Source organism: Metarhizium album (genome assembly GCF_000804445.1).
Source record: "Metarhizium album ARSEF 1941 chromosome Unknown scaffold_24, whole genome shotgun sequence".
NCBI classification, from domain to species: domain Eukaryota; kingdom Fungi; phylum Ascomycota; class Sordariomycetes; order Hypocreales; family Clavicipitaceae; genus Metarhizium; species Metarhizium album.
The window spans coordinates 176,723-201,067 of NW_024467598.1; the positions used below are offsets into that span (position 1 = coordinate 176,723).

The 24,345-nt window shown below is 54.3% G+C and overlaps 8 protein-coding genes across 8 annotated transcripts; 5 read left to right on the forward strand and 3 right to left on the reverse strand.

Moving 5' to 3' along the window:
- Positions 1-628: 628 nt before the first annotated feature.
- On the forward strand, positions 629-1,641 carry MAM_06824 (GTP-binding nuclear protein RAN/TC4; the record flags this gene model as incomplete). Its single annotated transcript, XM_040825622.1, has 5 exons — positions 629-694; positions 866-958; positions 1,023-1,176; positions 1,235-1,440; positions 1,507-1,641. The coding sequence occupies 5 exons, from the start codon at positions 629-631 to the stop codon at positions 1,639-1,641; spliced, it is 654 nt and encodes a 217-aa protein (XP_040676386.1).
- Positions 1,642-4,355: 2,714 nt separating this feature from the next.
- MAM_06825 (homeobox transcription factor) lies at positions 4,356-6,328 on the forward strand (the record flags this gene model as incomplete). Its single annotated transcript, XM_040825623.1, has 4 exons — positions 4,356-4,525; positions 4,613-4,724; positions 4,814-5,289; positions 5,380-6,328. 4 exons carry the CDS (start codon positions 4,356-4,358, stop codon positions 6,326-6,328), a joined length of 1,707 nt encoding a protein of 568 aa, XP_040676387.1.
- A 749-nt stretch (positions 6,329-7,077) lies between these two features.
- On the reverse strand, positions 7,078-8,907 carry MAM_06826 (NAD kinase associated with ferric reductase; the record flags this gene model as incomplete). The annotated part of the gene is made up of 1 exon (XM_040825624.1): positions 7,078-8,907. The coding sequence occupies one exon, from the start codon at positions 8,905-8,907 to the stop codon at positions 7,078-7,080; it is 1,830 nt and encodes a 609-aa protein (XP_040676388.1).
- Positions 8,908-11,251: 2,344 nt separating this feature from the next.
- Positions 11,252-12,143, reverse strand: MAM_06827 (Ribosomal protein S5 domain 2-type fold protein; the record flags this gene model as incomplete). The annotated part of the gene is made up of 3 exons (XM_040825625.1): positions 11,252-11,653; positions 11,728-11,885; positions 11,954-12,143. The coding sequence occupies 3 exons, from the start codon at positions 12,141-12,143 to the stop codon at positions 11,252-11,254; spliced, it is 750 nt and encodes a 249-aa protein (XP_040676389.1).
- Positions 12,144-12,664: 521 nt separating this feature from the next.
- On the forward strand, positions 12,665-13,957 carry MAM_06828 (Phosphotyrosyl phosphatase activator, PTPA; the record flags this gene model as incomplete). The annotated part of the gene is made up of 1 exon (XM_040825626.1): positions 12,665-13,957. One exon carries the CDS (start codon positions 12,665-12,667, stop codon positions 13,955-13,957), a length of 1,293 nt encoding a protein of 430 aa, XP_040676390.1.
- An 800-nt stretch (positions 13,958-14,757) lies between these two features.
- MAM_06829 (uncharacterized protein) lies at positions 14,758-15,101 on the forward strand (the record flags this gene model as incomplete). The annotated part of the gene is made up of 2 exons (XM_040825627.1): positions 14,758-14,864; positions 14,912-15,101. 2 exons carry the CDS (start codon positions 14,758-14,760, stop codon positions 15,099-15,101), a joined length of 297 nt encoding a protein of 98 aa, XP_040676391.1.
- Positions 15,102-15,170: 69 nt separating this feature from the next.
- Positions 15,171-15,632, forward strand: MAM_06830 (uncharacterized protein; the record flags this gene model as incomplete). Its single annotated transcript, XM_040825628.1, has 1 exon — positions 15,171-15,632. One exon carries the CDS (start codon positions 15,171-15,173, stop codon positions 15,630-15,632), a length of 462 nt encoding a protein of 153 aa, XP_040676392.1.
- A 1,422-nt stretch (positions 15,633-17,054) lies between these two features.
- Positions 17,055-18,647, reverse strand: MAM_06831 (uncharacterized protein; the record flags this gene model as incomplete). Its single annotated transcript, XM_040825629.1, has 1 exon — positions 17,055-18,647. One exon carries the CDS (start codon positions 18,645-18,647, stop codon positions 17,055-17,057), a length of 1,593 nt encoding a protein of 530 aa, XP_040676393.1.
- Positions 18,648-24,345: the final 5,698 nt, after the last annotated feature.

Consider the following 24,345-nt stretch of genomic DNA (forward strand, 5'->3'; position numbering starts at 1 on the left):
GCTGCCTGAGGGGTAGATTGTTTTTTTCTTTCGGTTTGGTGACGATAATAAAAATACCCAAATTGCATTATATATACATGTACGGATTCCGAGCACAGTAGCGACTGCGGGTGCTACTCTTCTACTACTACTACCTACCTAGGTAGGTACCTTAAGTAGGCTCCTTGGCTTCGTCAGCAGAAAAAGAAGGGAAATTGCAGGCGGTGACGTTATCCAAATTGTGTGAACCCCCCGCCCCTGATTGGAACGCACTTATGCATCGACATCACGTGCATGCGCCCGCCCCCCAGCAGGTTGAATTTTTTCGCTCTGGTTTGCCTGGTCCAAGAGGTTCTCCGCCGCCGCCTTTCAAAACATCCTGCTGACCGACCTCGTGCAAGTTTGTCTCCCAGCACATCCCACACCCGTGAGACCTCAAAAGGTATTGCCAGCGCCGTCGCACCTCGCATTGCACTCCACCCTAAAATCGACGATTGCGCATCCTCCGACTCGAATCCAACATCATCTCCCTTCACTATTTCCCACAGCCTTCATCTTCATCGCCCGCCTGTAGGCTAACGCTCGGTCTTCTATAGCACCCCGCTTGTTTACATCAGTTTTTCATCGGGACCAAGATCGAATCTCAGAGATGTCTGGACAGCAGACTCCCCCCACTTTCAAGCTCGTGCTTGTCGGGGACGGTGGCACCGGAAAGGTTCGTTCACAGTGATGCGATGATTGTCCGGGATGGTTTTGCTTGGATCTCCTGGCTCCGTCGTCGAGGATGCAGAATGGTGGGCGTGGGTTATCTACCCCGCCTAACGAAAGGCATCACCCGCCATCTCGATGGCCAAGGAGGATGATACTAACCGCAACCTGACCATAGACTACCTTCGTCAAGCGCCACTTGACTGGTGAATTCGAGAAGAAGTACATTGCTACCCTCGGTGTCGACGTTCACCCTCTTGGCTTCACTACGGTGAGTAACGTCATGGCTCGACTCCCAAGCCGGCGATAACAAATGCGCTAATTTATCGTTTTAGAACTTCGGTCCTATCCAGTTCGATGTCTGGGATACCGCCGGCCAGGAAAAGTTCGGTGGTCTCCGCGACGGCTACTACATCAACGGCCAGTGCGGCATCATCATGTTCGACGTCACTTCCCGTATTACCTACAAGAACGTTCCCAACTGGCACCGTAGGTCCCGCCTCCGGAAAACAGGCCATGGCGGATAATTGTTCTGACGCGCTGATAGGTGACCTTGTCCGCGTGTGCGAGAGCATTCCCATCGTCCTCTGCGGCAACAAGGTGGATGTGAAGGAGCGCAAGGTCAAGGCCAAGACCATTACCTTCCACCGCAAGAAGAACCTCCAGTACTACGATATCTCTGCCAAGTCCAACTACAACTTTGAGAAGCCGTTCCTTTGGTTGGCCCGCAAGCTGGTTGGCAACCCACAGCTGGTAGGTTTGAATGCTTGACGTGGATGTCCCGGATTACGGCAGAACGAGCGACTAATTGTGCTACAGGAATTCGTTGCCGCTCCCGCTCTGGCCCCCCCCACTGCCCAGGTCGACGAGGCCCTCATGGAGGAATACCGCAAGGAGATGGAGACTGCCGCCGCTCAACCCCTGCCTGGCGAGCTTTCCGACGACGACTTGTAAATCAGTCCGCCATCTGCAGGGTGATTGGATTGTTGGGAAGGATCACGAGATGGCCCGGCTAAGACCGGCCGTCTTCGTCTATTAAGTGTGGCCTATGTGCGGCCGGGATGACCATTTATGATACAAGGACGGGAATTATTAAGTGTTAAAAGAGGGTGGTAGGAGAGGGCGAACCAATGCCCATTGTACCTCGAGTTGAGGGTAACGTGGCGGCATCGCTGCAAAGAAAAAGGAACAAAAATAGCAGCTCACATTAGTTAGACTACACGAAAGTTTCTCTTGCCAGGATGGACTCCGACTTGCGTGTCGGCCGCGTTTTGGACTCTTTTTGGATGTGTGACGTAGGGCAACGTGACAAAAAGACAAGGATTATAATTGTCCTTGGCAGTGAACGCCATCAAAGGTACGCCACCGTTTCGGGGTATCAAGTTGTTGTTGCAGTGAGTGCGCAACAACATCTCCACTCTGCAAGGTTCGCATGGCGTGGCGTGGTGCTTGGTGTGTATGCCATCTAGGCAGATCTAGTGGTGAAAATGACAACAAGACACGTATTTGGTAGATTGACGGGCTCGTGGGACCATCATCCTAACAGACGTGGCCATCTCTGTCGTTTTCTATGCCATGTGCATGGCAGGCAACTAGGCCCCCGGCGAGCATTGGTATCTCGGATTGGATTGGGCGCAGGAGCAGGGCAGACATGCAAAATCGGACTCGGGAACATGACTTGGAAATGGCACCGGCACAGGTGAGTAAAACCAGTAAAAATGCCAAACGCTACGGGGCACCGAGCCAGCAGCGCCTGCGTCTCTTCACTGGAGGGCGGGAAATTACACGGCCCTCGGTCTTGGGTGGTCATAGAAGAAGCATTCCAACGGGGCATTGAGTTTGCAGGCACTGCCGGCGGCAAAAGAATCGGCAAGGCCCGTGATGGATTGCAAGAGCCTTGGAGGGCAGCAGGCAATTAAATTGCTGTTGGCGGGGCACAGAGCCGTGCGGGGAAGGAAGGGGGGGAGGGGGGTGTGACTTTTGGAAGGAACGGTGAGGGAGGGGGGGCGAGAGAGGGCGAGAGAGTGGGTGGATTTGGATTCTAACCAACTGCAGGGCCCAGAGCCCAGAGGGATGGATCCGGACCAGAACATCAGGACATCACATCAGACCAACAGACGACAGACCAACAGACGAGCGGCTTGGGTTGCTGAATCACTTGCGGGCCAAGGTGAGCGAGTGGGCAGCAGCAGCAAAAGCAGCAAAAGCAGCAAAAGCGGCAAAGGCACTCGGGCAGCCACACTGGCCCTCGGGACAGTCGCATACGACTCACGGGTAGTAGGTATACTACCACTCCGTGCGGAAAGCCGCAGTGGCTGGCGTGTCGGCCTCGGAGCGGCAGAGGCAAGGCGCTCGCTGTGCAAGTCCGCCAGCTGAAGGTAGCCGAGCAGACGACGGACGACATGTGAGAGACGACCAAGTATCTGGGCTGTGTAGAGCCATTGGGCCGCCTTGCCCTGTAGGGAGCACGGCACGAGCGATGCTATTCCAGAGGCTGGAATCGTGCAAGGACGGCACGCACAGATTATGATTTGGGGGTCCAGGATCTGGAGTTGTTTTTGTTATGTTGTGTAACCGTTCCTGAGCAACCCCATCCCAAGACGCGTGCCCCGAAGACACAAAGGAGGAAAGGGGAAAATAAAAATAAAAATAAAGAACGTTTCCTTTGCGCGCACCCCCTTACGATATCGTGGACGAACCAGTCTCGGAAGGGAGGGGGGGGTTGTTCCCTTTTCATGTTTTGCAGTCCGCCTGGAAATACGTACTATCAGGGACGCAGCCAATCTAATAAATATTTACTAGATTTATTAAGTAGGTACGTACGTTTATTTTTTTGGGGACTCGGTCCATCGAAGCACGCCCTGCACGTGAAACGCGTGTTGACATGTTTCCTCTTTGGGATGTGACAACGGCAGGCGCGCGACGTGATTTGCCGTTGGTGGGGAGGACGGAACTCACGACGTACGTACCTCGGTGCTTAATCAAGGCAGGTAGAGGCAGGTACTTGAGGTCGGTCATGTAAGGACTCACGGTCTGCAGAGCACGAACCAAAACACCTACTCAACTTGTACTTGATGCCACAAGATAACCAAGCACGAGCGTGCGAGGCGGCCCTGCCTTGGTGCCGGTGCGTGGACGTGGACGCGGACGCGGCCGTTGTCATGCCCTGCCATGCCATGGCAAAATAATACATACATGTCCATGTGCTATAGCACTGCAAAGTAAGTACCCTTTCTCTGACTGCCCCTGCCCAGGCTGCTGTGTTCCGCCTCGGGCAGCACCACTTACTTGTGCACCTCAATCATTCCTACTCCACGCCCGCGGCCCACAACCCACGCCACGACCCGCGACCCACGCACGTCCCACGTCCCACGTCCACGTACACGCTCACACGCTTCTTGTGCACTTTGCACTACTTTGCTTTCCCCGACTTGCCCATACACCATACGCCTGTGTCGGGGGCTGCTTTGACCTCTCCTCTCGTCCTCTATTTGCCTGGCGCCGTGCCGAGTGCTCTCTTCTCCTTCCTTCACCAGTCACTCGAGTCGGGATAGACAAACTCGGGCCCAGTGATGCATCACGACTCTTGAAACTTGCTTCACCAGATCCCGCCGTCATCCCTCCCCCGCCGCTGCTGCCACCGCCGCCGCCGCCGTCGAGAGAAGCCAATGTCGACGACCACGCCGTCCGCCTCCTCGGAGGAGCAATCAGCCAGCTCTCCTAGTCAACATGACTTGTCCGTGCCGTCTCAGAGCATATTGAGTGGCGGAGACGAAAGCCCTGCTGCTCAGAGTGTGGACATGGAGAAGCATCCCAAGGGCAAAAGGAAGAGGACCGCGTACGTGGGATCCCCTGTTGCAAAGCCACAGCGGGAATGCTTCGGGATCGTGCAGCCGAGCTAACGTGTGCCAATTGGCAAATGTAGTGCCAAAGACAAAATGATCTTGGAGGAGGCGTACAGAAGCAACCCCAAGCCTGATAAGCAGGCGCGTCAAGAGATTGTAGACCGCGTCTCGCTAAACGAGAAGGAAGTCCAGGTGTGTCCGAGGCCAACTATCCGCCGCCGGCAGGCCAAACGCGCACACAACACTTGAATCTGGGAAATCCCGGAAACTAACAAATGTAGATTTGGTTCCAGAATCGCCGCCAGAACGACCGAAGGAGATCGCGTCCCCTCTCGCCCGAGGAGCTCGCGGCCCTCCGCTTCGGTGGCATGCACCACGTCGCCTCGTCAGACCCCGTCACGTCTCGCATCGACTCGGACAGATGCTTTCCGTCTTCGGATCCAGAATCCTCACGGCCCGCTGCTGACCACCAGGGATCCCCGTCACCGCCATTCGCAACGGCACGGACCAGACCTGAGCTGAAGAGGTCACATTCCGATGCCGCCATAGTGACGCCTCGCAGTGGAGGTATGGGGAGGCACACTGATGTGCTACCGCCGCAGAGCCAGGAGGTGCCGTTGTCACAGAGGAGCCAGGATGCGGAGTCCAGAGGACACTTCTTCTCGAGTTCCGTTGGGTATCTGGCCAACCGTTGGAACCTGGGGGCCTCATTTTCATCACCGTCGACCTTGGGCCGTGGGCGAGACGATTCTTCCCGGTAAGTTCCCTTTTTTTTTTATCCTTCTTGTTTCTTAAGAGATGAGACGATCGTACATCCGGTCACGTTGGAGACTTATAGTGTGCATAGATTGGAATCTTTGTCTTCTCCTGCTTCATCCAATAAGACGCGCAGCCAGAGCAAGTCTCGGTCCAGTGTGCGGCTGTCCTTGTCTCTCGAAGGGAAGGCAGAACTCATCTCTCATCATGCATCCCCCACGCGTCCTGCAACCCCAATGACACCCTCAATCGATCCATGTGGTCCCCAACCACGGCAAAGAACAGGCTTGTCCCGAAGTCATTCTGCTCTACCAAGCATCACGCTGCCGCCAATCTCTGCCCTGACCAACTCCCTGCCGCCCCGTCTTGCACGAGGTCGTTCTCGCGACGTCCAGGCTTGGGAGTCGTGCGCTGATTCTGAGAGGCGAGACGAATTGACTGCTCAAGCAGAGAATGAGTCCAACGGCTCAGCAATTGCCGCCATCAGCTTGCTTCGGTCGGCCAGCGGGATCCTACAATCCAGCTCAACAAAACGCAACGCACCGTTGTCCAGACCCCAACAACAGCGTCAGTCAAAAAAGGCCAGGCTCAGCAGAACAACCTCAACCTCGGCGCGTCTCGAATGCGTTGATGCAGACTCGGGAACGAAAGCTGCCCGTGGTAAAGTCAACGTGTCCATGCTCGTATCTCCCACCGACTCGGACAAAGAGAACTGGTCCCCCGACGAAGACGGCAACACAGATCCTCACCACCGTCGCCGCCCTCTCCCCGCCGCACCAGCAATCAAGATGCAGAACCCTCGCCGTCTAGGCCGCCTACTACAAGACCACAAGGGGCCTGCGATGCTCTCCAATCGCTCCCAGACCTCCCCTTTTTCATTGGCTTCGAAATCCAACATTGACGTATTCGACGACGCCAAACATAAGTCTAGACAGAACGATGTCGAGAAATTCATGCGCGGGGATGTCAGTCCCAGCAAGAAACCAGACCTGGACTGCATTGCCGGCCTCTTGTCCCTGAGCCAAGGGGCGTGGAGATAGATGCAACCGAGACCCTTCTGGACTAGCAAATAAATCAAGGCTCATGGCGCTGGATGGGGCACAGGTATTGATGCAATCATTTTCACTTATACATCTATTTATATAAATATTAGGTTTTACTGGATACTGTATTAGGGTGGTTTTGTTTTCTTTTCATGATGAAATGGATTTCAGGCTGTTTTTCCTTCTTCTCCGCGTACTTGAATTTCTGTATGGACATGTTGGGTTACGTTGTGCTTTCGATGTACGGCCTAGGAGCTAACGAGTGGGTGGCATGGTGACTGGAATTCATCTTTACGGCGTGGCATGGTAAAACGGCGTGGAGTCTGCTAATGGCAATAACAACCTTTCAAAAACCTCTTTTGCCTGAATGTTCAACGTTTCTAGAAGGCGTGGAATCTTGTGGTGATGCCGAGTTTGATGACGCGGTGCCGACACTGCGGTATCTGTGGCGGTACAGAGGCCGATCTGTTTAATCTATTGCATTATGATCCTGGACGAGGCATATGGGGACAAAGAACTCGCTGGCACTCTTGCTTTGCCTTGGAATGACAGCCGCTCCGGCTCGATTGCGTGAGGTGCTTTGGAAAATAGAAGCAAAATCCCCTCCAATGCTTTCCAACTCTTTCCATCCAATTGCCCTGGATGCTCTCCCTCACGTACAAATTTATAATATAGTAGTGCCTCCTTTAATCCACAAGACATGTCGCATCTGTCGTCAAGCATACAGAGTATATGTATCCCCTCTTCTACAATCCCAACATGCTCATCTGCCGCCTAACCGGGCTGGCACTGACACTTCCCTCTTCGCTGGGAAAGTACGCGCTGTCTGTGTCTATGTCCCAGCAAGCGCTGTCATCTTCGTCTTGAGAAAGGATGCCGTCAGATGCACCATTGGGGTCAAATGGCTTCTGTGATGCAGCCCTGACATTCCAGCGCAGCGTTCGGCTGACGCTGTCAAACCACTCTGTATCGGTGCGGGTGACAGTGGGAAATGGGTACTGAGATGCAGTAATGGTGACATGGTCGCCTGGTCTCAGTTCGATGCGACCCTTGCCATCAAAAGCACAATAGGCTGTGGCCCGTGAGTTTCGAGGCACGGCAACCCTCAGAGCCATGGTATCTGATAGGACCATGGGCCGGAAAGACAAGGTATGCGGACAGATGGGCGTCAGTAAAATGGCTGGTATGTCGGGGTGGACAAGAGACCCCCCGGCTGACAAGGAGTAGGCCGTCGATCCTGTGGGGGTGGAAAAGATGCAGCCATCGGCTTGCACCACGGTAAGCAGCTCATCGTCGCCGTAAAGCTCCAGATTGGAAACGTAGGGCGACGGCCCGCGATCAATCACGAGCTCATTGAGGACCTCGAACTGCTCGCCCTCGCCTGCTTGCGCACCGTCTGCATCACGCCTCCAAACAGTGCACGTAAATCGCATACGCAAATTGATCTTCATGCCCTCGTCGCCCATGACTCGGTTCAGGTGTAGCTTGTACTTTTCAAATTCAAACGTGGTCAAAAACCCCAAGCTGCCAAGACTGAACGACAAAACCGGAGGGACGATTCGCTGAAAGAGCCACGAAGTGAAAAGAACGGTGCCATCGCCCCCTAGGGTGAGGACCAGATCAAACTTTTCTGGCTGGCTCCAACATAGATCTGGCGTCCAGTACTTGAGCGTATGTTCGAGCCGCGGGTTTTCTGCCAAGATGCCGGGAGCATCAAACCTCCTTGAACTGCGCAGTTTTGCGTCAACATAGACATTGACCCCCAAATCGGACCCGTATCGCGGAGTGCGCAGCAGCCACGCTGTGAGCTCGCGTGTGAGGTAAACAAGTTGGTGGTCTCGAGCCTTGGTGACAATCATGACATTGCGCACGGCGCGCTTGATAGGGCGCCGCTGCAGCTGTTTGGACACTTCACGGACGCCAGTCGCCGTCTGAACAAGGCGGGAGTGTGACATCCATTCGTCATTCTTGATTTCTTCCAAAACCTTTTCGATGTCAACCGCATCGTCGAATCTCTGATGGTAAAAGCACGGCGACTTCATGACGCTCACTGCTGATTTGGGTGTCAACTGCTTCCTCGCCAAATCCTGGAGGGCATCCGCAAGTCTCTGAGATGACGCTGCAGAGCCAGGGGCCTCGTCATTTTGTTTTGCTAGCATGTTTTCCAGCGGGAGTGCTTCGGGCTTAGTTTTTCGCGCAACGGACGTCAGAGCCTTGAAGATGGTTCGGCGAGGGAGTGTGTCGTGAGAGGGCGCACCCCGTTGATGACCAGAGTCTCCCGCGCAAGTTGATGCCGCCCAAGGCCAAGCATCAGCAGCGTCGGACGTGAGTGATTTTAAAGATCCACCACCTAATGCCGGGACAGTGGTAGACGGAAGAGACGGGTCACCTGCCAGACAAGTAGCTTTGACCGTGTTCAAGAAGAGATAATCTGCAGCATTGGATGTCTTGGGGCGGTCGAGGACGGTCGCAAAGGTGCCTTTATTCGCTGAAACTGAACCGCTCACGGCAGAGTGGAGTGCTGCATCGTCGGTCATAGCCTCATAAGGGGTAGGAGAAGGTGGCTGCCAGATCATACGTAACACAATAAGAGGGGTGGCACAAGGCTCAACTCCGAAATCAATGGCCGAGCCGGAAGAAGCACCGAAAAGGGATTCAGGGTGCCAACAATGGGGCCCGCCTCAACGAGCTGACAACAGGCTGCACGTGGGCATACGCCAAGATGGCGTCTAGAATTTGTCAGGCGGTTCCCTCGGGCTCTCCAGAAACTCTGTGGGCACAGCCCTCTATGATGCCGCGCGGGCGTTTAATGGCGGAGGCAACTGCAGGAAGAATCAGAATCAGCGTCACAGGTAACATGTGTTTTGTTGTTGATTTGGATGGATGGTGCGGACTCGGCGTCGTCTTGGTTCCGTGCGCTCTTCCCACTGACAGCATGCCACTCGGCGGCACACGTCTGTTTGTTGCGTGTAAAGCACATCACAATGAACTTACTCTGATTACGCGATTCACACCACCCGGCCTGGCCCAATCGACCGACAGGATGCCAAGCTAGGACCTAGCTAACACGCAGGCAAGCTGCAGGAAACACGTGTTGGTATGGGTGATGGTTGGTGGGCAACGCTGAGGGGAAATCCTGGCGAGCAGGCGCCGAGGACTTGGACACCGCCGTGATTGGTGGTGTCGGCTGTGACGAGTATCTTTGGCCGCAGAGACGGTTGCACCGGGAGCGTAGATGAGCGAATTGGAACCGGGGCCGATGTATGTCAAAGTGGCTGGTTGGAAAGGGAACATCACAGCTCCAGCGCTTGGCTTGTCTTGGTTGCGTCTTGCGTCTTTGGTGCCGAAATGGCAGGCGAATGACTGCTGGAAGGAATAAGGCCGAAAATAGAATATAGTCCGGCCAGCGAATGGAGAAAAGCGACAGTGACACAAAATTGCAGACGCTTTGGGCTCGACGAAAAGAAGGGCAGAGGGCAAAGAAGGTCAATTATGCAGAAGCCGACGCTGGTGTCGATTGATGAAAGAGAAGGGGGGGGGACGAAACTTGAAAAGACGGCGAGCGGCCAAGGCAGGAGCGAACAGGCCGAGAATACCAAAGCACCAAGTCGTGAGAACTACCAGAGCTCTTCCACACCTTGGTGTCAAAGGGGATAAAGGGATAAACGACAAGGGAAAAACAAGACAATGGGCGGCGACAAATCGAAAATGACAGGCCGACAGAGCCGCTTCCCGTCAAGGAAAAGTCTTGAAGGTAAAGCTTCTTGAACCAGTGTTAAGTACTTGCTCTCGGACATCTTGAATACCCCAAGGCGTGCTCAGATTGTTGACTACAGACTCGCCAACACAGACATGTGAAGCTTTGCCAGCACCTGAGACGTTACAGCTGATTTGAGTCCTCTTTCCGCCGGGGCACTGTCAGCCAGACAAGTGCGAACTCAGACGTCCCCGACCTATGCTGGGCGGTGCCGAGACGAGACGCGACCTGAATCGCCGCTGAAGGAGGTGGAGCTTGGAGCTTGGAGCTTGGAGCTTCAACCCTGGACCCTACGCGGAGAATCTAACGAAGGTGTATGTGGGCTAGGGGTTTATTGGTGAGACGACTGACTGCTGGGTCGCCCTCCTGACAGTCTCAGCTTCTATAACAATAGCAGGGTAACATCAACGGTTCTACAATGAATGGTCTTTAAGGAAGTATACAACTGACATCATTGCTCAGTCATAACACGGCCTTGTTCATAACACGGACTTGTTCATAACACGGCCTTGTTCATAACACGGCCTTGTTCATGAACACGGCCTTGTTGAGTGACTCTTTTGTTCCGGCCAGCTGACTGCAACACTTGTCCTACTTTGATTTGCTCTGTGTTTGTATGGAATGTTTTGGCCCGGAAAAGCCGCGGCCTTTAGCTACAAATTCTCCCGACGTCCAGTTGACACTGGCCCAAACCCGAGGCCCAAACCCCAGGAGGATTTTTTTTTGGGGCAAATCTCTCCCAGGTAATCATTCCAGGGAACGACTGAACTCATACCCAGAAGGAACCTGCAGCGTGCTTGGTCTCACAATCTGAACGAGCGGATAAGCCGTCCAAAGTTGTCAGGGAATAGTTACGGACCAGCCCCTGGACGACTTTTGAGATGATGCTGAAACGGGCGGGCGGCTGCGCCCCCAATTCCACCAAAGGCCTGCGGCGTGCTTAGTGCAAGAAGAGGTGTTGACAAGAGGAGGGTCCAACCGTTTCGGCACTGCAGGCTTGTGGTTTGCAAGATGAATGCAGCTTCGCATCATTATGTGCCATCATTTGGCTTTGCCCTCCTGAGTCCTGGAGGGGTCATCCCAGTTACAGCTCGGAACATCTCCCGGGACGAATGATTACGGTATCATCGCAAGGCTCACATAACTCATTGATCTTCCGAAATTCATTTCCAGTGGAGATCTGCCGCGGCCTTGGTTTCCAAGACAGATCGGATGAATGCCTTTATGCTTTGTGACTCCGGTCCATCTCCTGACATGGCTGCGTCAAGATCTGATGCCTGATTGTGGCAGCAGATACGCTGTCCCGTTTCCAGGACCCGGTCCCAATCCTCAAAGGAGAATGATCCAGAGCTCTCGACAAGTAAAAGCTCGTCGTGTGAGGTAAATGCCAATGCGTGGAGAGACTTGGCCGTGGCCGACTGCTCAGTGCTCGGGTCAACAATGAGACCGCCAGAGTCGGCAGGAATCGCGAGTGTTGTTGCGGTTGCAATAGTCTTGAGAGGGACGGCAGCAATCAACAGCCCGAGGATGGCGGCATGAAACAAGGCGGGGATCACGGCAAGATTCTGACAAGGGCCATGGTTAGCAATACTAAGGGTTCTGGAATGAGGCCAGTAAAAGGCCATGCACGCTGTCTCACCAATTGGGCTGGAAGGAGCTTCGTGTTTTGATAGGCATTTTCTGGTGTTTCCATAACCTGAAGCGTGATCTGGATCATGCACCTAGGGAAGTTTCGAACTGGGATAAGCTGTCGAAGGGCGGCTTGCAGGATCGACTCGACCTGTCTCTCAGCAGTGCCTGGCCAAAGATTTAGACTCCAGAGGTTGAGATGGCATCCTGTCAATATAGAAAAGGTCGATCCCTACCTCCAACTCCCGCGGCCGGTCTCACAACCACATCTATCAAGGCCTCAAACGGGTTTTCGTCGCGGCGAGGAGCCTCGATGGGGCCGTTTACGGCGGCAGTGACGGCATATCCGCAGTATGAGAAGGTAGCGGAGCCGTCAGCATTGGGCAGGTCAGACAGCTTGGCGAGGGGATCAGACGATGCGGTCATGGCGAGGAGCTGAGAGAGTTTGAGGTTGAAATCCGACGGGGCCTTGACGCATTTTCCTGAAGGCCCGTCACGACTCGACTGTCTGGTGGAGACTGGCACTGTGGGTGGGCACTGGGCAGGCGCTGTTTGACCGCCTTTGGGCTTTGCCCGCATATCTTCTATTCCGAAACCGATTTCTGTCTGGATGCAGTGTCAAACGGTCAATCAACAATGCTTCGAGTGCGTCACCGTCACATTAGCTTTTGCTGCTTCATCCGCGTAATGCCATCAAGGATATTGTATTATACTCTAGCACCAGACCCTTGTAGTTGCGAGCATGTCGCACCCAGGTTTTCAGTTGCAGAATCAGCGACCATGCAGCCAATGGCGTTGCGGCGGGGCCCTTCCAGTCTCTACTCCTCCGTACTTGGTTGAGTCACGTCGCTGCAATTGTTCCCCCTCCTTCCCATCAACCATCAACCAACTATCAACAACCCCAAAGGCATATGCCGCTATAGCTGTATAGCTGTATAGCTGTAGCCATGTCCTCGCCGCAGCCCTCACCATCACCGGCGCTCTTACACAACACTGCATCTGTCATTCCAGATCTCAAGGATAGGATTCCAAAGCTCGAGCCCCGCCGACGACGACCAGAAGCTGCAAACCCAACTCCCGTTCCCGAGACTCCCGCCCTTCCTTCGCCCCCCGATACTTCCAGCTGGACTTTTGTCGTCCCCAGGAGGAGAATCCTGTCCAAAGAGGACCACGAAACCTTTCTCGCCTCGCCTACGCAGAGCCTGATTAAAGCATGGATATTTGGGCTTGCCGAGAGTGTGGCTGACGTGCCTTGTTCGGCTGTTGAGAGCAAAGATGTCGGCGACACGGTTAAGGCCATCTTGAATATTCTGGGCGAAGCAGAGGAGCTTGTTGCCAAATGCCCGCCCGATGAACAAGGCGGTTCTCGATTCGGAAACAAAGCTTTCCGAGGATTCCTGGACCTCGTGTCTAAGAACTGTCCCAGGTGGCATAACACCTTGGGTATCGACAAGGAAGAGGCCGTTGCAGAAGTGTCAACCTATCTTGATCAATCGTTTGGAAACCGTGTTCGCATTGACTATGGATCCGGCCATGAGCTCAACTTCATGATGTGGCTGCTCTGCTTATATCAGCTGGGTCTCCTGCAGAAGAACGACTTCAAGGCCGTGACCCTAACCGTTTTTTCAAAGTACTTGTCCTTGATGCGCACAATCCAAATGACATACTATCTCGAACCTGCAGGCTCCCATGGCGTGTGGGGACTCGATGACTACCAGTTTCTTCCGTTTCTCTTTGGCGCATCTCAGCTACTACATCACCCGTACATCACGCCACGGTCCATCCACCAACAGCTGACGATTGAGGAATTCGGAAAAGACTACTTGTACCTCAGCCAAGTTGCCTTTGTCAACGATACTAAGACGGTACGGGGGTTGCGGTGGCACAGCCCCATGCTTGACGATATCTCATCAGCCAAGTCATGGTCCAAGATTGACGGGGGAATGCGTCGAATGTTTGTGGCCGAGGTGCTGGGCAAGTTGCCGGTGATGCAGCACTTCCTGTTCGGATCGCTGATACCGGCAGTGCAGGTGATGAGTGAGGACGACACAGCCGATGGTCACGCTGATGGAGACGATGGCCAAGTCACCCCCGATGCGGCTGGCCACTCAGACCACGCCCACGATGGTACTGGCTGGGGTGATTGCTGCGGCATCCGAGTACCCAGCAGCATCGCAGCTGCACAGGAGATGAAAAAAGGAGCAAAAGGCGACAATCTGCGGCGCATTCCCTTTGACTGAGAGGAGGACTAGGGCGTTCAACAGGCATGGAAGCCGCCGACAACAGTGGCTATCCATCCGGTGTTTGTCATCTGGCCTTGGTCTACGACATAGCCCCCTCGTGAATGCCTGCGCCGACAGATGATGTTCGGAGAGTATTGTAACCAATCACGAGCCAACGATGTTGTCTACCAATGGATAGTTCTCACCTCTTCCGATGCCATCGACATCCCGAGGAGGGGGCAGTGACTACGCACGCCAATGGCGCTTTGGGGCAGGTATTACAAGTGCCACAATAGAGCAGCGCTACAGAACAGAGATCCCGGCTCTACTAGTAGCCGCGGCGCTGGATGAGACGTCGAGGAGATCCAAGATTGGCCTGCAGAGAACCTGAGAAAGCGACGCCGCGTGGAATCATAGGAGACAGTCATTATCATCAATGCCACGGTGGCATGACTTTGGTTCGCATAATGCTGCATGTCGGCCAAGGGTCTGTAGGAATGATGGTGGTTTGCCAAACTTTGAAGAGCGATGATAGATTCAATGAGTCAATGTACTCTGGTTGCCGTATCATGGCGAGCATCAGGTACAAGTTCTCCCACCTCGCTTGACAAGGTCTGCATCACGATTACGAGGAACATGAAAACCGGGCTGAGCAGCCACACAGCAACTGCTCAGGGCCGTCTCGATATATTGAAGCCGGATCTGCCTTTGTAGATGACGCCCATGGGGACAGCATAATCACACGGCATCACTCGGGCTAGTCATGGCCCGCCCTACCCATTGGCCATTTGGTTCACACGTCCATGTTGGTCCTCAACATGAACGAAATAGGATGCAATGACAGGTCCTTTACAACAACCACTGACAGCATCCACTCACTCGACTCGCCAATCCTGAAGCTGGTCATCTCAGTTGCTGTTCTCTTGTCAGTCGGTATTCTTTGAGATTAGGCGTGGCTTAGCACTCCCACAGAAACAACATCGACGACGAGTCCGAGAAACGACCCGGCGACATTACGGAGGCCGCCGACGCCAACACCTCCGGCCCAGACGTAACTACGTTTGCTCGCGCTCTCCAAGTCAGCGGAGCATTTACCCCAAGCAAGGCCGTCGACAATGTCACTCTCAATCTTGCCGAGGGCAATACCCTTGCCATCAACTGACCTGGCCTGGCCGTGTCCAAATGCCAACCCTCGTGAAGCCCATTTGGTCCAAGCGTTGCCGGCCCATGCATGGCAAAGCCGCCACGACGCGCAGGCTCGGGTCTGCTGAAGCTCGTCTTGAAGTCAAGTCCGTCGGCCGTAAACTCGACGTGGACGGCTCAGGGGCAACGTCAGCACATCTCATGGAGCCTCAGCCTCGGCCTCAGCCCCAGTCTCAACCTCAACCCCAACCTCACTCCGCACACCGCACAGCTCCGCACCGCATACCGCCAAAATTGCCCCGGGGGGCAGGCGGCAACTCAGCCCGGGCCAGTGCCCATTCCCCGCCTCAACGAGCCCGCATCAGCCGTAGACGCCACGGCCAAGCTGGAAAGCTACGGAAACGACTGGGCCGGTGTCGTGCCCCTGACGGCACGTGTGTGCTCACTTGTCATATTCACCCAGCCTTACCGGGTACAGGCCGCCGCCCTCATTTCCTCAGCGACCCCGGTATCCTCGAGCGCCCCTGAGCCGAGCAAGGTTATCGAATAGAAAAGAAAGCAGAGGCGGCGGACGAAGCAGGGGGGCCAGAAAACGCGGCTGTGAGTCTGTGACGGCCTCGACTGACGAGGAAAACGCCGACATCACAAAATACAGTCTCACGCCGTGAAGAATGCCGGTGCCCTGTGCGTCCACCCTTGCCGCCGGCAGTTCCCAACGCTGTACTCCGTACGGAGTCCGCGCGCGCACGCACGGCTGGTTCTCGGCTCCGTGGACCGTGGGCGCTCCAGGACGCGCCGCCGCCGCCGGCTGGAGCGTGACAGGCCGTGTGGGCGGCAGCAGTAGCGGCAGTAGGTTCGTTTCACGATCCCTAGTGCAGCCGCCGGGAGCTGATACCAGTGGCCTCCACTGGCCAATACCGATCCTGTAGAGGCTGGAGAGAGGTTCGCTGGGAGGAAGGGGAGGGAGTGGAGTATCTTCCGTGCGTTTGCGTAGCTTCGAGGACGACTCGACTGACTGGTGGCGATCAGCCTGGGATGCCTGGGATAGATGGATGGGTTGGTGCGTACTGAATTTTCAGTCTGTCGACTATTCTTGCGGACAACCGGCGGGCACGTCGGCGCAACGCAACGCGACGCAACAGCCTCGTCACCTCACCTCGCCACCATCCATCTGCCGAGGATGGAACGGGAGCGAAACTTGCTTCGTCTCCGTCCAACAGCCTTCTGTCAAAAGTGACAACTCGTACGGCAGCCACAGGGGGTTCGGGCGAGACACTACGCAGTGCGCGTGGCAGACGTGGCCGACAGGCCATATGGAGTGTTCAGATAGTAACTAGTCTGGTTATAAGTCGAGTACGGAGTAGTACTTTGATTGTTCTCAGCCTCGCTACAAGGCTTGTGCTACCTATGCATTGTGCGGCTGGGCCCGCTGTTACACACACCAGGTATGCGCCATGCATCCTGTATCCTGCATCCACGACAATGAACCCAAAAGAAGCCACCGAACACCCTGTTCCATTCCAACTTGGCCCTGGACCATATCTTCGCTACACTAATCCATGCGTTTTCTTGTCTTGCGAACAAATGTTACTTCTCCACGCCCCAAGCAGCCCCGCAAATGTCAAGCCTCTCAACCAGAGCAAATTATTAGCTCAAGCCAAAGACTGCGGGTGCAGAAATAAGAGGGAAAAGGAGGGGAAAGGAGGGGGAAAAAAACCACCCAACGCCAGATCATCATCATATACGGCCGTGTGTATTGTTTTCTTGGTTCGCAAAATCGACTATCGCCACCCCGAGGTATCTCGCAAATACGACTGACAAAAAAAAAGAAGAAAATTCGGATACTGTGCCGGGACTGGGGAACATAGGGGAAACGAGGCAGGTCGCGTGAGTATTGCAACTGTATGTAGGGCATACACATCGTTTTGCATCCACGACTGTGGACGGTATGAGTAGAGCACAAAGGCCGCAACTAGGCGACTTCAACTAGCGTCTGCAGAGGAATGGGTCCAGTTTCGTCCGTAAGTGAAGTTCGTGTCCGCGGTTGGCGACTTCTGTTGGCAACGTGAATGTCAATCACCATTTCCACCAGCACTTCGGCATCGCGGTGCAGCTCTCCCAGTTCTTCTTCGCTAAAGTTTCTGCCAAGCCTATCTTGGCCGTGCTGGGGTTTGCGGTAGGCGGCAAACACAATGCCCCGGTCAATTCTTTCAGACAGCCTCACACCTGAAACAGGGCTGGCGGAGCGAGATGAAGAGCCTCGGGCGTACTGGCCCGTGTAGAAGGCACATGAAAACCCGCGCGCAAGGTCGTGGGGCTGCGCATCTTGGTTTTGGTACTCAATCCACCCATCAGACTTGAGAACTTGCGTGTGAACCTGGGTAGAGATCTGCAGCGGGGACGGGACGTGGTGAAGGCCATGTGCCGCGAGTAAACGGCCGATCATTGGCCTGACACGACTGTTCAAATTATAGCCAGAGGTCTGCCTGGACGTGTCTGGCCAAAGGTTGACCACGTACACCAAATCAAAATCATAGCGCCGGGCGATTCTGGCAGCCTCGAATGCGGCGGCGGCAGCGGGCCGGCTAGCCCGGGGAGGCGTCAAGGTTAATAAGGCGCAAGGAGCTGGCTGAGAAGACGACGACGACATGGACAGATTCATTAGGGGTGGAGTTGAATGCACATCTTCCAGAGGCTCCAATGCCGGGCTGTCTGGAGTTGATTCGGCAATGTCGTCGTCGCTGAGGTTTAGAAACTCGTTGAAATCTGGCTCTCTCAAAGTAGAGCTGCAGAAGGAATGGGCGGAATGAGCGAGACTGGACTGGCTGTACGATCTGCTCAGCGAGAAGTCGTCAAATGGTTCACCCAGCTGAGATTCAATGCCCTTAAACAGCGATCTGTCGAGGGCGTCTGCAGACTTCACGTTGCGCAATTTGATATCGGCGACAGGCCCCAGATCAGGAGACTGACCTGGAGTAGGTGGGCATGCCGGAAGGGGAATTTGCGGGCCTTTGCCCCTTGGGCTTGTTGGCTGTGACCCGTCGTCTGAAGTAGGGGGAGTATCGAGCCTGCTTGAAATCGGTACAGAAATCTCCAGCAGAGATCTGCCCCGAGGAGTCGGCAGCGGAGGCACACAGAACTTGGGAGCGTCAAGGATAGGTGATGTGGGCAGTGGTTCGCTGTCGAGCCCGGACTTGGCGGGAAACTGAAATTCACAGAGACCAGTGATCAACTGTTCAATGTTGCGTTGAGTGAAGAAAGGAGACCGGCATGATCGTCCCTTGGGAGGGTGATTGCAACCGGTTGTTACTGAGTTATGTGCTTGGCGATGAGCAGTTGGCGGAGATGTCGCGATATCTGGGACTGAAGGCGAACGTCCTGCAGCTTGCGTCCAGCGTACCTCGTCGCGCGCAGTCATTCGGCTTGTCTTTGGGCGGATAAATGACGGCGAAGGAAACTGTTGTTCCGTGGCCTGAACAGCGGAATTGGCTCGTCCACCAGGAGTAGGAGAGGCTTTGCGCTTGTAGGCAAAGAGCCTCTCAAGTCTTTCTAAGCCGTTGGCCATTGCTTTTTTTTAACGGAGGAGTATATCGGTGCACTTGGAATATGACCTTTGTCAAATGTGGTTTCACGTCGGCGGATTTCGAAAAAGATATAAAGAAGAAAAGAAGTTCTTTTTTTTTATTGTCTCCCTCGTCTTCGGTGTGTGTCTCCTCGGTGGAATAGAATTTTTTGTGGCCGGTGAGGGCGAGGAAGTGAATGTCTTGTGTCCTCGGGGTGACGCCAAGGTGAATCAAATGTGACCACACGAATCGACCGTTGGCGAGCCGCTACACGACGAACTTCAAACTCGTGTGACAAGGACGCTACTTCAGACGAAATCCACGTATCATCCCTATCCCTCTCGGGCACATAATATCCAGTCGTTGGTGATGTAGTGCATGCATGTGCATCTGCACAAAGTGGCTCAGCGTGTGGTCACTCTTTGGATTCCTGGTAGCTCCAACGCAGAGATTCTCGTTGCGAGGTTCAGAGTCAGCAGGAGTTGCCTCTCGACGGGAGATGAACCCAGCCGACCAGAAGTGTGCGCGGATATGTGACTTGATAGAGTCGCTGGTAATGTTTGGAGTGGTTTTGTGTGTGAAGAGGAAGGTGACAGTCGAGGCGGCAAGGCGTGTAAGTGACTGGTCCGTCGGCAGGGGAAGTAAGCGAGAGCGTGATGTATGTAGCTGGGGCAGGAGCGACCCGGGTTCTCTCCGTCGAAAGTCGAGTTGGACGCCAGAGGGGTAAGTAACCCTCGTGAACCTTACGGAGGCAAATGGAAAAGGACAAGATGAGCAAACGACCGAGAGTCAAGTCAACGGGTGGTGCATCCTCGGAACCGAGTTTTCAGCGATAGCGCCTTGGGGGGCTACGACAGTCTTTAAACGAAGAGTGTCGACTCGACAATGCCTGGGCCTGATCAAGCCTTCGCACCGCACCTACTACAACCCGCACACGCCCGCACACGCGAGACCGGTCAAAAAGCAACGACTTCCACGTTGCCCGAGGGTCGTCGGCAAGGGTCCCAGCCAGACAGATGTCCAGAATCCCCAACGCGCCCAGCAGAAGAAGCATGTACTTCGTCCCCCGAACGCGGACGCCCTGTGAACTATTTGGCCCGTACTGGAGCACAGCGGACAGACCATGGAATGGAGCATGTGCCACCACCAAGAAGGACAAGAAATAAAAGAGCCGCAGTCCACCAATCTCACACTACGTACAACGTTTTGCAGGCCGTTTGGTGGCAGGGATGCTAGGCTCGGACTCTCACCTTTCCAGGAGCCAAAAAAACAAAAAAAAAACAACAACGGGGTTTGCACTGGGACCAGAGCCGGGGAGAACGGAGAAGACGCCCTCGACGCCCACTTCACTGCTCTAGCTCTGTCTCAGCCCCACACGACGGTTGTCTTTTGAAAATGGTTTTCTTTTCTAAGAGACCAACCAACCAAAACCAACCTGCATGTGAGCGCGCCGCTACCATTGCATGGCTGGGGCCTCAGAGACAAAGAGAGAACACTGTCCGATGGCTTGGAGACAACGACCCCTCATACATACGGAGTACCTACACGCACACACGCGCTGGCACTCTCGGCCCATACAGGTTCTGGCCCGCTCCAGCTAGACCACAAGAGAGTGCTGAGGGGTGCGCCCTATGGTTTGTGGCGTTGGCGTATACAACCCAACGAGGGGCGTCCCTGACAACTATGATATTCATGTGCAATATAGGTAGTTGCAGACGGAGTACTGTATGTCTGTTGCCTGCGCAGTTCATGGCTGTATTGTCTGGATTTTATTCTCCTGCCTGGTTCATCCCATCATTACATTGCAGACGGCCGGCCGGCGAACGGATGTTCCCGGTGATCTCCCACGCTCTGTGGCAGGCGAAACATTTCAACTGATTCTTTCAGCACCCCTACAAAACAGCTCTCCCACCTGCTGCTTGTTGCCCCGAACCACCTCGAAGGCTGGCAGGAACTCACCGGCGATGCCATGAGAAAAGGACGAGGAGGCTGTGGTTGTTCAAGAATCAAGCTGGCCCCTTAGTCCACAATTACTTACCAGGACAGCGGCGTCATGAACATTTAGATTACTTGCTTGTCCATGTTCAAAAGAAGAGGGCTGGGGTTGGGCAGTCGCGAATCAGAGAAGCTCAATGACGGTGAACCACCAACGAGCCGAGCCAAGCCAGCCCGGCAATCTGGCCAACAGGCCATTCGTCTCTTCTTCTTCTTCTTCTTCTTTTTTTTTTCCTTCTTTGCCTTGGGGCGACCCAAACCCTTCCCAGCCAGCCCTGCCTGGTGTGTCGTTTACCGGACACATCATACTCCGTACTTCACCCTACTTTTGTTTAGTGTCTGTTAGTTGGGGTAATAAGGCTGGGAGATACTCATAAGGTTGTGTGAAGAAATAAGCACCGGTTTACACTTTTTACCTGGTCTTTCAGCCAGGCGTCAATCAACTCGCTTCATCCAAAAGGAAAGCATGGGTCGGTGTCTATATTCAAACTGCCTGTCAATATCAGGCCGCAGACCCAAAAAGAGAGGTTGAAGTTATTCATGTGGACCTTTTCACTTCCAAAGCTATGATTGATCCCTCCGCCAGCTTTTGGCACGAAGCAAGACACGTCTGGCACTGTCAAAAAGCTTTGCCAGTAAGTACATCAGACGAGAGAAGCAAAAGACGAGACAACGTGGCAAACACACTTCGAGGCATGCAACAGTGGCATAGCATGGCCATCAGAACAGCATACGCAGTGGTCGGTTTTCGCGACGAAGACGAGCATGTACACACGCGTACGCACATCCCCCCTTAGCCTGGCTACTAGTCTGCTTGCGTTTTGCTTCGTTCGTTCTCCGGCCTCTCTACCCAAATCCAGCTCACTAGCTGTGTGGCAACGCTTCTGAATCAAGATACGGAGGGCGGTGCATCAACGCCAGTGTGCGGAACCATCGATGATGAAAAAAAAAAAGCAAATCCTCCCTGCGAGCGAGCTGTCAGCCCGTCCCGCAAGCGCCAAAAGTCACTAGTTACTTGATTCGACCAATTAATTGGCGGCGGCAATGCTGTTGGGCAAGTCCTATCAGCTCTCACGCTCTTGGCGGGACGGCTAGGATGGGCGCCCATGATCGAGGCAATTAGTATGAATGGAACGGGCGAATATGGCGCATGATGCAATATCATTGAACTTACTCGCCGACCTCTGCAACTCGGCACTTGTGTCCCTGTTTACCCAGACCCAGAGCCATGGCTCCAGATTACCAGAGAGCCGGCTCAAGCCCCAGGCGTTGGACAGGGGAGTCAAAGGTTTTGTCCCCAAAAACCCGGATGACTTTTCTCCACACTTGGACCGGTATATTGGACAATCGACCAGCATCATGACAACAAATACGGAGAAAAGTCATACGTAATGGCGATACGGAGTACAGTAATACGTACACACGTATGTGTGGGCTTTTCTCTCCCTAACCGACATGCCACTATCTGCTTATTCCCACTGCCAGCCCGTGACTCAGACACGGCCAACCTCAAGAAGTATTGGTATCGTGTGTATCGTCGCAAGAACTGCGCAGCAAAAGCAACGGAGCCATGCAGTCTTCTCCACCCTTGCCGTTTGTTCGAGGCGGCCAAATGCGAAGGCGGGCGCACGGCCACGAGGCCCACGACGGACATTGTTGACGAGAGGATCCTGGTTGTCATTGTCATCATGCTAATCATGGCTCAGGAGCCAGGAACCCCACGGTACGAGGTTATCATACATACAAACCATCTCAGAGTCAAGAAAGGGAAGAGGGAAGAGACTTTCGGCAACGCTCAGCGGAGCGGTGCTCGTCTGCTAACCCATTCACATCTGTTCAGTTTTACCGCACAATATCTTACACTAGGGCAACTGATCATGGCTTGCGATGTAAGATTTGCAGTGTTTATTTCCAGGACAGCCAAGTTTCTCTTGCGTCGTATCTGCTGCCCTGGCATGTTTTTGAACCAGCCTGGTTCGAAGGTGGCCAGCAAGGCCCAGCATAAAATATCGTGTTTGTTGCCATCCAGATACGGCGTCGGACAATGTTGGGAATTGTTGGCCTTCCCCATCCTCTTCTTTAGTCTCGCGCGTTTCAGCAGATGGATTCCACCAAGGGCGTGGTCGCATCTGCATGGGGACGATGGCAGAGAGCGACAGAGTTCTACCATGGACAATGGAATGGTTCATCTGTCCACGCCTGTGACGCCCAGGTCCCAGCAAAAAAGCGGATGAGAAACTGCCCCCTTCCTTCCCCAGCGAAGGAAGAGATTAGGAAGAGGAAAGATCAGTCTCCCCGCTGATGAATGGGTTGCTGATTATTATCTGGTCTACTCTGCATCTTGGACCGTGACGATGGCGCGGTGCATGGAGTCACTGATGCAACCATCCAGACACTTGCTTTGCAGAACGACTAACAAAAAGACCGGGCCTCGCCTCGCGGGTTCACGTCAAGAGACCGACTCTTTTCTCCCCAGATGATGCTTTTTTTTGAAACTTTCTGCATCGAGAGTGCGGCCAGAGTCACAACGCACGCGCTCTTGGCCACTCCCGAGTCCGTCTCGCAGAGAGTCGACGAATATGCAGAATACCACAGCGGCCTCTACATGACAGTCGCAGCTGATCTGCCGACTTTGATGAATCAGGCACTTTTTTATTTTTATTTATTTTTTATTTATTTTATTTTTACCTCTGCTTTCTTCTTTTGCTCCCGGCAGAGTCTAAGAGTATATGTGCGACAAGGGTAACCCATAACCCACGACCTTGCATGTTCTTGGACGCTCCAGGCAGCTCCAAAGTACACTTTGTCAACTTACAAAATGGCAAAAAGAGAAGACCAGAAAGAACCCTGTGAGTCGCGATAGCACCGTACGGAGTACTAGTTACCAACAAGTCTCAATACCGCCACGAAGCTCACTGGGCTCTTCCGGCGTGGCTTGGCATGGCTTCGCGGCTCCAACTCCAGATACCTGGGTCAGGACGACGCCAGACCCTGTAGATGAGATTTTCTCGCGGCAAAGGGGCATAAGGCGTACCCGTAATACGGCACACGCATAGTGTCTAAGCCTCTCAGCCACCAACCACACATTTGGGGATTCCCACGACGGCAACCGAGGCTGGTTATCTTTGATATATCATGTCAACACATCGACAAGGGCACAAACAAGCTGGCACCGACGCCCTCGCGAGTCCAGGACCGAGGTCTGTCGTCGCCGGCCTCACAGGGAAACGGGGGGTGCCAGGAACTTCTGCTCCGCCACCGAGCCCGTGTGCTCCGTACTGTACAGCAGATGCGGTCAAATGGGCCCGCCGACAGTGACAGACGACAGTGTGCCCGGAATGTGTTCCTGAGACGCTGTGGATTGTGTATTCCTGTTGCGCTTGCCGCATGGCTGGCTGGCCGCAGGCTCGTCTCAAGTCAGAGACAGGCGGCCTCCCACCACGCCACCTTGCCGCAAAGTCTCAAAGGGCGATACAGATGCAAGTACGAGTACAACACCTGTGCAAATGCCAGGCAAGGAGAGGCGAGGCGAGGCGAGGCCTGGGTTCAGCAACCTGGCAGGCGCCATTGGCATATTCCGGCAGATGAAAAAGCCCTTTCCAACGAAACGAGAGGCTGAATCGGTAGTGGTGGTGGTGGTGGTCACTGGTGGTAAACAGTTGTTGGGCCACGTCGGAAGGATCGAAACCGTGCCGGACCTCCTTT